We start from the raw sequence: 12,733 nt of genomic DNA on the forward strand, positions 1-12,733 counted from the left end.
CAGACAAAAGAATAAGATATTTTAGTTTAAGGCTCATTAAAATTTAGAGTGGTTAATTTCCTCCTTAACTTTAAGTAGCTAGAAAGGAAGAAAAAAATGAAGATACCAACAGAAGACTTTTTTTCAACTAAAGTTTTTTTAACTGCTAAAATTTAAAATATTTGTGTCTTCTAAAACTTTTTGAAATCTATAAAACAAAATTAAGATGGAATGTTTAAAAAAAACAAAATGCACTTCAGCGAAAATCAATGGTGCAAATTAGATGGATTTAGAGCAGGTTAAGTTTCCCAAACTGAAATGTAGAAAATAAAGACTTTTCTAGACAACACTATCAAAATAATTCTTTAATGATTATTATAACCTTTCTTTTACATAAAGCATGCCCTTTGAAGTTTAACTGAATAATTAGATTTCAGTGTAGCTGTAGCACTGATTAATCAATTCACCTATCTGATACTTAGCTTTAAAATACTTACAATGACATGAAAAAAAACTGCATTCAGGTAGGAATTCAGGCTGAGTATTTAAAAATCAGCAACAAAGAGCAAAATACTCACGATATGGGATTTCCAGTGGATGCCCTGTTATATCACACCATCCAATTGGGTGAATGTCAGGGCTGTCTGCATCCATCCAGTAGTCATATTTGTGGTCCCAGCCATCGAAATGAACCTGTTGAGTAATTAGTATTTAGTAATTAGTATTTCACTATGCCTATATCAAAATACTAGAAAACAGACCTCTGAAATTGAGACTGAAATTATAATCATACATTACAACTGAAACAATATTTAAAATGTGCCATCAAAGAGCCTTCTAATCTAACCACTAAAAGCTGTTGTACCAATTTTTCCGAGGAATGAAAGTTGGTAAATAAAAAAAAAAATCTGTCAGAGATTGATTAGAATTTGAAGGGATAATATCATTCAATTTTCCCAACTAAGTAATAAATACAGTAATGCTGGTGGGAGGACACTTCCTCTCCTGGTTGCCATTGCAAAAATCATGTCAGTATCACCAACAAGAGTCACCAGTTTGACCTCAGTACAAGCCTTATACTATTGGAAAATGCACGGATTTTAGAGAGAGTGAAAGAAAGCAATAAATTTCAAAATCCCGACAAACAAGGAGAGATGGAGCCACTGGAACAATGGAGGCAAAGGAGTGGACAAAATATGTTGAGGTAGACAGATTAATAGCTATCTTGAGAGCTGTAAAGGATGGTGTAAGCTTTCAGGAAACCCGAGGAAGAGATATGGCTCAGGTCCAGCAATCCAGCAATCCACTGTTTTGCATCTTACCTACAAAACACACATACACATAACTCACATATATACATACAGGTCCAAGAATAATTAAAATAAAACTCAATTTCTGAAACAAAAATCACATACTTTTTGCTGAAACTTATCAAACTCTATGTTCTATAAGTTTCATATCAGGATGAAAGAATCAAATTATTTGTACAAGCAAAAAAAATAAGAATGATAATGTTTCATGACCTTACTCTCTTATATATTTTCTGTTCCTATCAATCAAATGGAGAATACCTTTTACAATGCAAAAATAAAACCCACAATTTTTTGAAACTCTTAATTTGAATAAAAAGAGCAAGATTGCATGCATTATAATAAACCAACTGAAACATAAGTCTGTTATGCAGGACATAGGACCAAAAGAAAAAAAAAGGTAAAATTGTGTGTAGTAAATCCCAAATAGAGTCCAACATGTCTTCTCAAGATCCATCTTTCTAAACAAGTGGTTCTCCAAGTTTGGTTCCCATACCATCAGCATCAGCATCACCTGGACACACATTTGAAATGCAGATTCTTGGGCCCCAACTCAACCCACTGAATCAGATACTCTAAAAGACAGGGCCTAACAATCTGTGTGTAAACCAGTCCTCCAGATGCATCGAATATAAGCAGAAGTTTGAGAACCAATAATCTTAGGAATAACTTTCAAAAGCATATTAAAGCATATTTCTACTGGATGTAGACTTCTGGCCGAGACAGAGTGGCCTTCCCCAAAGTAGCTATAAAGCTGGACAAAACATAGGAAGTGACTGTTTTTAGACACTGGCCAACAGGCACTACAGATATGGAATCCCTATGTACACCTAGATGAGCCCTGTCAACCTGTGGACAATTTCCTGAGAGCAGTACAGGGAGGAGAAACATAAACAAAGCAGTCTTGCTGTGCTGAGGAGACACACATTGCAGTTCAGTGCTGGTGACGCAGCTGAAAATTGGAGGACGAACACTAGAGAGAACAGAGCTGCAGGGAAAGGGACCCCAGAAATCTGTTTTTTGTTTTTGCAAGACCTTAGTCAAGGGCTGGACTGTACATACACAAGGTGAGACACAGTGACGTGAAGCAGAGAGCATCTGATACAGATGCTGCAAGTAAAATGAAGATAGCAGAGGTCACACTCACTGGGAAAGTGAGAGACCAGAGTGCAGAGATCTTAAAAATACCTTGAGAATTTGACTGAGACACCAAAAAGGCCATACTTCTGGAATAAGAACCATGTCCTAGAGTATTCTGGCCCTAAAAAAGACTAAAATCAAACCTCAACAAGCGTAAGAACAGCCATCAGTATTAACTGCCTGACAGAACAAACTCTACCCTTTTTAAAGGAAGACAGGTACTCCCAAATCTGAACAATGCATCATTCATAATGTCCAACATAAAATAAAAATGCATTTGACATGAAATAATAAGCAGGTGAATGTGAACCTTACTCAGTTTTTTAAAAAGAGACCCTGTGATGGCCCAGATGTTGTAATTAGTAGACAAGACCTTTTTAAGTAGCTATTAAAATATGTTTAAGGACTTAAAGGAAAAATGGTCTTGATGAGGGAACAGATAGGAAATCTCAGCAGGGAAATGGAAACTGTAAGATGTAAACAAATGGAAATTCTAGAACTGAAAAGCAAAATATCTGAAATACAAAGTTTCTGAATTGGCTTAATAACAGATTAGATATGGCAGAAAAATGGGTAAGTGAACATGAAAACAGGTTCACAGAAATTAATCTAAAGCACATACAATAAAAAATTTTGAAAATAAACAGAGCCTCAGGTACTTGTAAGATAGGATCAATTGGTCTAACAGACATGTATTTAGAGTCCAGAAGGAGAGGAGAGACAATGGAGCGGGAGTAACGGTCAAAGCAGACAGAAGTTGAAGAAATAACATCAACAAAATCTCTCTATTTTGGTAAAAAAAAAAAAAAAACAACTTACAAGCTTAAGAAAAACAGCAAAACCAAGCATAATAAATACAAAGGAAATTGAGGTGCCTGAGTGACTCAGTTGGTTAAATGGCCAACTCTTGTTTTGGCTCAGGTCATAATCTCAGGATCCTGGAATCAAGCTCCACATCAGGTTCCACGCTCAACAAGGAGTCTGCTTGTGGATTCTCTCTCTCCCTCCCCCCCCACCCCTCCTCTCTCTCTGTCTCTCTCTTAAATAAATAAATAAATCTAAATAAATACAACCACTAAAAATGAAAGACAAAAGAAAAATTTTGAAAGCAAAGAAGTACAACATATTACATACAGTGAACATGACAGGAATGTAGCCAACTACTCATCAGAAACAGAAAAGGCAAGAAGACAAGGAAATTACATCTTTAAAGCACTGAGGGAAAAAAACTGTCCACCTGAGATTTTATATCTTACAAAAAATATCCTTCAAAAAGGAGTAAAATTAATTTTCAGATATACAAAAACTGAGAAAATATTCACCTATAGATGTACACTGCAAGAAATACTATAGAAAGTATTTCAAATGAAAGGTGAGTATTATCAGATGGAATGACCGCAATTTTGAAAAAAAATGAACAAATTTAGAAGACCCACTCTGTTTTCTACAATTACTATAAAGCCACAGTTAGGAAGACAGTGTTGTTTGGCTTAAGGATAGGCAAATACATTATTGGAACAGAAAAGATTATATCAGTTGACCCACACATATATAGCCAATTGCTTTTCAACAGATATGACAAGGCCACTCAATGGGGAAAGAGAAGTATTTTCAGCAAATGATACTGGATCAAGTGGATATCCACATGTGAAAAAATCCAAACCAGCTGATTTCTACCTCACCTCCCACATACAAAATAATTTGAAATGGACCATAGACCTAAACAAAAAGGTAAAACAATCAAACTCAAGAATAAAACTGAAGATAAAATCTCCATGATACTGGGATACTCAAGGATTTCTTAACACACAAGCAGCAATACCCATAAAAGAATAAATTGATAAATTCAATTATCATCATAATAAAAAACTTCTGTTCTTCAAAATCATCATTAATTAAAAGGAAAACCAAGCCAAGGACATTTGTAATACATTTATCTGACAAAAGACTTGACAACCCAATAAATAATGGGCAAAAGATTTAATATGTTCTATGGGGAAAAAGGTTCATGAATGGTCAATAAATAAATAAAAAAATTCTCAACTTCACTATTCATCAAAGAGACCAAAATGAGATATACTACACACCCACTTGTACAACTTAAATTAAATGACTGACAACATCAATTACTGGTGAGGCTGTGGAGCTCCCAGAATATTCATACAATGTCAGTGGGGCTGGAAAATTGTAAAATCACTTTAGAAAATGTTTTGCTACTTTATTATAGATTTAAGATGTTCCTAAATTGTGACTCCTGGCAATTCCACTCAAAAGATGAAAATACAAAGCTGTGTAAACAAATGTTCCTTGCAATTTCATTCAAAATGCCAAAAGCTGAAAATAACCTAAATAACCTAAATGCCCAACAACAGATGAATTCTATTCACAAGCAACCGTAGTATGGGCATAAGATGAACAGTAGTCACCAACAAAAAGGGATAGATTGTTTATACATGCACAAACATGGCATCAATCAAACAGACATCATACAAAGAAAGAAGGCAGACACAAAAGAATGCATACTATATTGTTCCATTTATATGAAGTTTGAGAACAGGCACAGAAATCAGATCCATGTTTGTCTGGGAGAGGGTGGGGAGAAGAACTGCCCCCAAGAGAGGACAAAGGAACCTTTTGTGGTATTGAATAGGTGTCAAATCTTGATTGGGGTGGTGGTTATACAGGACGTACGTTTCTCAAAAGTCATCAAAATCCAAACACAAAATTTGTAACCTTTTATCATTTGTAAATTATAGCTCAATAAAGGTAACTTATTTAAAATATTTCTACATGCAGCTGCTATCAAATGGGGCTATTCTGATCTTTTACTATATTTACATAGTGTGATGTTTCAGCCCTCTGGACACAGCCAAACTGCATAATACTGTCAGTACCAGACAACTAAATATTTAGTTGTGGATCTGGGGGCAGCTGTAGTGATTAGGTACATTTTTATTTGCAGGTTACTGTGTGCAGTAACTTCTCACATTTGCTTTTTTAAAAATGCCTTAATGGAGGAGGAGCAAGATGGTGGAGGAATAGGGACCTAAATTTCGTCTGGTCCCAGGAATTCAGCTAGATAGGGATCAAACCATTCTGAACATCTACGAACTCAACCAGAGATCAAAGAAAAGAATAGCAACAACTCTCTGAACAGAAAAGCGACCACTTTCTGGAAGGTAGGACATACGGAGAAGTGAATCCGAGGTGATATTTGGGAAGATAGATGGCAGGGGAGGGGGCTCCGTCGGCTACTTCTGGCAAGTGATAGAGCAGCTGAGCACAAAATCGGAACTTTTAGAAGTCAGCTCTGCTGAGGGACATCGCTCCAGTGACTAAGCGGGGGGTGGAACCCTCGCTGGGACAGTGTGCTCTCAGGACCCTCGGGGTAACAGAAAGACCAGGGGTGCCTGAGTGCGGCAGAGCTCCTGGGTATTGGAGCGGGGAAGAGCAGCTGCAGAGATGGAGCTGAGGAGTGGGCTCTCAGCTCGGGGTTGCCATAAACCGTGATCTGCGGCACAGTCAGGACACTGCTCTTCCAGCAAGGACCCAACAAACGGCAGATCGGGGGAGACTCCCCTTCCTCCCCCGGGAGGAGCGGCACTGGAGCGCACCACAGGGATCTGCTGGGTTTGGAGACTCCACACGGGGCCGTGTGCCAGAGATAGAAATGCTCGGTCACAGACCGGGTGAGCACAGAGTGCAGCTGGAGACCAGGGAGATGGGAGTGATTGAATGCTTTTCTCTGGGGGCCCACTGAAGAGTGGGGCCCCGAGTTCTCGGCTCCTGTGAGGCAGAGATTGGGAGGCCGCCATTTTCACTCTCGTCCTCCAAAGCTGTACAGAAAGCTTGCAGAGAACAAAAGCTCCCGAGAGCAAACCTGAGCAGATTACTTAGCCTGGACCCGGCAAGGGCGGGCCAATTCCGCCTCTGGCAAAGATATTTGGGAACCACGGCAACAGGCACCCCCCCCAGAAGATCAGCAAGAACAGCCGGCCAACACCAAGTTTACCAATGAATGAGAACGGCAGAACTCCAATGCTAGGGGAATACTGCACGTAGAAATCATGGCTTTTTCCCCCTGATTCTTTAGTCTTTCAAAATTAATTTTTTTAATTTTTCTTTTTCTTTTTTTTTGAATTTTTCTTTTTCCCTTTTTCAACATCTTATCGATCTCTTTTTTAAAAATCTTTTTTTATTTTTAATTTTTAGAGTCATATTCTAAACCTTCATTGTAGTTAACTTTATTTTTGGTATATATAGAAGTTGTCCTCTCTTTAAAATTTTGAGATACAGTTTCTTCTAACAAAATATATCCTAAATCTCTAGCGTATGGCTTTGTTTTAGTCTCCTACCTGATCACATTCTCTCCCCCTATTTTTTTATTTCTTTTCTTTCTTTTTTCAACCAACTTCTTAACAATTCCTTTTATAAAATCTTTTATAATTTTCATCTTTACAGTCATATTCCATCCCTTCATCGTATTTACCCTTCTTTTTGTACATATATAAGTTTTTCTTTCTTTAAAATTTTGGGAGGCAGTTTCTTCTAACAGACCAAAAGACACCCAAAATCTATTGTGTGGCACTGATCTATTCACCAGCCTGATCATATTTGATCATATTCTTTTTTTTTTCTTTTTCTTTTTTTTTTTTTTCCTTTTTTCTTTCTTTCCCTTTATTTTCCCCCAGTTTCAGGTCTCTTCTGATTTGTTTAGTGTATATTTTTCTGGGGTCATTGTTACCTTGTTAACATTTTGTTCTCTCATTCATCTATTCTCCTCTGAACAAAGTGACAAGATGGAAAAACTCACCTCAAAAAAAAAAGAACAAGAGGCAGTACCGACTGCCAGGGACCTAATCAATATGGACATTAGTAAGATGTCAGAACTAGAGTGCAGAATGACGATTATACAGATACTAGCTGGGCTTGAAAAAAGCATGGAAGATGCTAGAGAAACCCTTTCTGGAGCAATAAAAGAACAAAAACTAGCCAAGTCGAAATCAAAAAGGCTATTAATGAGGTACAATCAAAAATGGAGGCTCTAACTGCTAGGATAAATGAGGCAGAAGAAAGAATCAGTGAGATAGAAGACAAAATGATGGAGAATAAAGAAACTACTGGATCACGAGGGCAGAATTTGAGAGATAAGTGATACCATAAGACGAAACAACATTAGAATAATTGGGATCCCTGAAGAAGAAAGAGAGAGAGGGGTAAAAGGTATATTGGAGCAAATTATAGCACAGAACTTCCCTAATTTGGGGAAGGAAACAGGCATCAAAATCCAGGAGACACAGAGAACCCCTCTCAAAATCAATAAAAGTACGTCAACACCCCGACATCTAATATTAAAACTTACAAGTCTCAGAGACAAAGAGAATATCCTGAAAGCAGCTCAGGACAAGAGGTCTGTAACCTACAATGGTAGAAACATTAGATTGGCAACAGACCTATCCACAGAGACCTGCCAGGCCAGAAAGGACTGGCATGATATATTAAGCACTAAACGAGAAAAATATGCAGCCAAGAATACTATATCCAGCTAGGCTGTCATTGAAAATAGAAGGAGAGATAAAAAGCTTCCAGGACAAACAAAACTAAAGGAATTTGCAAACACGAAACCAGCCCTACAAGAAATATTGAAAGGGGTCCTCTAAGCAAAGAGAGAGCCTAAAAGCAACATAGACCAGAAAGGAACACAGACAATATACAGTAACAGCCACCTTACAGGCAATACAATGGCACTAAATTCCTATCTTTCAATAGTTACCCTGAATGTACATGGGCTAAGTGCCCCAATCAAAAGACACAGGCTATCAGATTGGATTAGAAAACAAGACCCATCGATATGCTGTCTGCAAGAGACACATTTTAGACCCAAAGACACCCCCAGATTGAAAGTGAGGGGGTGGAAAACCATTTACCATGCTAATGGACATCAAAAGAAAGCTGGGGTGGCTATCCTTATATCAAATTAGATTTTAAACCAAAGACTATAATAAGAGATGAGGAAGGACACTATATCATACTTAAAGGATCTACCCAAAAAGAAGATGTAACAATTGTAAATGTCTATGCCCCTAACATGAAGGCAGCCAATTATATAAGCCAATTAATAACAAAATCAAAGAAACACATTGACAACAATACAATAATAGTAGGGGACTTTAACACCCCCCCTCACTGAAATGGACAGATCGTCTAAGCAAAAGATCAACAAGGAAATAAAGGCTTTAAATGACACACTGGACCAAATGGACTTCACAGATATATTCAGAACATTCCATCCCAAAGCAACAGAATACACATTCTTCTCTAGTGCACATGGAACATTCTCCAGAATAGATCACATCCTAGGTCACAAATCAGGTCTCAACCGGTACCAAAAGATTGGGATCATTCCCTGCCTATTTTCAGACCACAATGCTTTGAAGCTAGAACTCAATCACAAGAGGAAAGTCAGAAAGAACTCAAACACGTGGAGGCTAAAGAACATCCTACTAAAGAATGAATGGGCCAACCAGGAAATTAAAGAACAATTAAAAAAATTCATGGAAACAAATGAAAATGAAAACATAACTGTTCAAAATCTTTGGGATGCAGCAAAGGCAGTCCTAAGAGGAAAGTATAGAGCAATACAAGCCTTTCTCAAGAAACAAGAAAGGTCTCAAATATACAACCTAAACTTACACCTAAAGGAGCTGGAGAAAGAACAGCAAATAAAGCCTAAACCCAGCAGGAGAAGAGAAATCATAAAGATCAGAGCAGAAATCAATGAAATAGAAACCAAAAGAACAGTAGAACAGATCAACAAAACTAGAAGCTGGTTCTTTGAAAGAATTAACAAGATTGATAAACCCCTGGCCAGACTTATCAAAAAGAAAAGAGAAAGGACCCAAATAAATAAAATCATGAATGAAAGAGGAGAGATCACAATCGACTCCAAAGACATACAAACAATTATAAGAACATATTATGAGCAACTCTATGCCAGCAAATTAGATAACCTGGAAGAAATGGATGCATTCCTAGAGATGTATCAACTACCAAAACTGAATCAGGAAGAAACAGAAAACCTGAACAGACCTATAACCACTAAGGAAATTGAAGCAGTAATCAAAACTCTCCCAACAAACAAGAGCCCAGGGCCAGATGGCTTCCCAGGGGAATTCTACCAAACATTTAAAGAAGTAATAGCTATTCTTCTGAAACTGTTCCATAAAACAGAAATGGAAGGAAAACTTCCAAACTCGTTTTATGAGGCCAGCATTGCCTCGATCCCCAAACCAGACAAAGACCCCATCAAAACGGAGAATTGCAGACCAATTTCCCTGATGAAGATGGATGCAAAAATTCTCACCAGAATACTAACCAATAGGAGTCCAACAGTACATTAAAAGGATTATTCACCACAACCAATTGGGATTTATCCCTGGGCTGCAAGGTTGGTTCAACATGCGCAAATCAATGTGATACAATACATTAACAAAAGAAAGAACAAGAACCATATGATCCTCTCAATAGATGCAGAAAAAGCATTTGACAAAGTACAGCATTCTTTCTTGATCTAAACTCTTCAGAGTGTAGGGCTAGGGGGTACATACCTCAATATCATAAAAGCCATCTACGAAAAACCCACAGCGAATATCATTCTCAATGGGTAAAAACTGAGAGCTTCCCCCCTAAGGTCAGGAACATGGTACGGATGTCCACTATCACCACTGCTATTCAACACAGTACTAGAAGTCCTAGCCACAGCAATCAGACAACAGAAAGAAATAAAAGGCATCCAAATCGGCAAAGAAGAAGTCAAACCCTCACTCTTTGCAGATGATATGATACTTTATGTGGAAAACCCAAAAGACTCCACCCCAAAACTGCTAGAACTCATACAGGAATTCAGTAAAGTGGCAGGATATAAAATCAAAATACCATCCACTTTTTTCAAAGAAATGGAACAAATAATCCTAAATTTGTATGGAACCAGAAAAGACCCTGAATAGCCAGAGGAATGTTGAAAAAGAAAAGCAAAGCTGGCGGCATCGCAATTCCAGACTTCAAGCTCTATTACAAAGCTGTCATCATCAAGACAGTATGGTACTGGCACAAAAACAGACACACAGCTCAATGCAACAGAACAGAGAGCCCAACATTCTGCATGGAGCACTGGGTGTTATACGCAAATAATGAATCATGGAACACTACATCAAAAACTAATGATGTAATGTATGGTGATTAACATAATATAATTAAAAAAATAAAATAAAAATAAATAAATAAATAAATAAAAGAATAGAGAGCCCAGAAATGGACCCTCAACTCTATGGTCAACTAATCTTCAACAAAGCAGGAAAGAATGTCCAATGGAAAAAAGACAGTCTCTTCAACAAATGGTGTTGGGAAAATTGGACAGCCACATGCAGAAGAATGAAACTGGACCATTTCCTTACACCACACACAAAAATAGACTCAAAATGGTTGAAAGACCTCAATGTGAGACAGGAGTCCATCCAAATCCTAAAGGAGAACACAGGCAGCAACCTCTTCGACCTCAGCCGCAGCAACTTCTTCCTAGAAACATCGCCAAAGGCAAGGGAAGCAAGGGCAAAAATGAACTATTGGGACCTCATCAAGATAAAAAGCTTTTGCACAGCAAAAGAAACAGTCAACAAAACCAAAAGACAACCGACAGAATGGGAGAAGATATTTGCAAATGGCATATCAGATAAAGGGCTAGTATCCCAAATCTATAAGAACTTCTTAAACTCAACACCCATAGAACAAATGATCCAATCAAGAAATGGGCAGAAGACATGAACAGACATTTTTCTAAAGAAGACATCCAAATGGCCGACAGACACATGAAAAAGTGCTCAACATTGCCCAGCGTCAGGGAAATCCAAATCAAAACCTCAATGAGATACCACCTCACACCAGTCAGAATGACTAAAATTAAAAAGTCAAGAAACGACAGATGTTGGCGGGGATGCGGAGAAAGGGGAACCCTCCTACACTGTTGGTGGGAATGCAAGCTGGTGCAGCCACTCTGGAAAACAGTATGGAGGTTTCTCAAAAAGTTGAAAATAGAGCTACTGTTATGACCCAGCAATTGCACTACTGGTTATTTACCCCAAGAACTCAAATGTTGTGATCCAAAGGGGTATGTGCACCCCAATGTTTATAGCAGCAATGTCCACAATAGCCAAAGTATGGAAAGAGCCAAGATGTCCATCGACAGATGAATGGATAAAGAAGACGTGGTATATATATACAATGGAATATTATGCAGCCATCAAAAAAGGGAAATCTTGCCATGTGCAATGACATGGATAGAACTAGAGGGTATTATGCTGAGCGAACTAAGTCAAACAGAGAAAGACATGTGTCATAGGATCTCAGTGATATGAGGAATTCTTAATCTCAGGAAGCAAACTGAGGGTTGCTGGAGTGTTGGGGGGTTGGAGGGATGGGGTGGCTGGGTGATAGACACTGGGGAGGGTATGTGCTATGTTGAGCACTGTGAATTGTGTAAGACTGATGAAATACAGACACCTACCTCTGAAACAAATAATACATTATATGTTTAAAAAAAAAAAAAGAAGAAGAAGATAGTAGGAATGGAAAAATGAAGGGGGGGAAATCAGAGGGGGAGATGAATCATGAGAGACTATGGACTCTGAGAAACAAACTGAGAGTTCTAGAAGGGAGGGGGCGGGGGTTGGGTTAGCCTGGTGATGGGTATTAAAGAGGGCACGTACTGCATGGAGCACTGGGTGTTATATGCAAACAATGAATCATGGAACACTACATCAAAAACTAATGATGTAATATATGGTGATTAACGTAACATAATAAAATTAAAAAAAATATTTAATTGTGAAAAGCACAATTGGCACTCCTTTCAAGATGATGCCTGTTGCTCTGGATTTACCAACAGAAAGTTTATGGAAGCATGTAAAATGGAGTGAATGAGAAATAGAAAATTTTCTCAAATTTTAAGATTTCATCCTACATGCAGTGTCCTTCTCTTTTCAGGTTGCAGTGCAACTGTTTATGTTTCAGAAGCAAGGAGACCACAAACAAGACAGGCCAAATCTTGCTCCAAGGGGTCAGGTCTATTTCTGCTATTGTATCTGGACTTGGGAATCCTACTGTGGAATTCAGGTCTAAAACTGAAAAACTAAAATGACAGTATCTTTTAAAAATTTTTTGAAAGCAGATACAATGTTTTTATGTACTTTGTTCAATTTTTTCCCTTATGTTTATTAAGAAATATTAAATTACCCTTTTCAGTGCTGTAT

General features: G+C 37.9%; 1 protein-coding gene across 2 annotated transcripts in view; it reads right to left on the reverse strand.

Moving 5' to 3' along the window:
• Nucleotides 1-12,733, reverse strand: part of L3MBTL4 (L3MBTL histone methyl-lysine binding protein 4) — a 485,331-nt gene that overhangs the window by 209,562 nt on the left and 263,036 nt on the right. For both annotated transcript variants that reach the window (XM_078060581.1, XM_078060580.1), the window contains exon 13: nt 558-672. In XM_078060581.1, the coding sequence (XP_077916707.1) occupies nt 558-672 (115 nt within the window). The remainder of the gene's footprint in view (nt 1-557; nt 673-12,733) is intronic.

This window comes from Halichoerus grypus, chromosome 13 (genome assembly GCF_964656455.1).
Source record: "Halichoerus grypus chromosome 13, mHalGry1.hap1.1, whole genome shotgun sequence".
Taxonomy (NCBI): Eukaryota; Metazoa; Chordata; class Mammalia; order Carnivora; family Phocidae; genus Halichoerus; species Halichoerus grypus.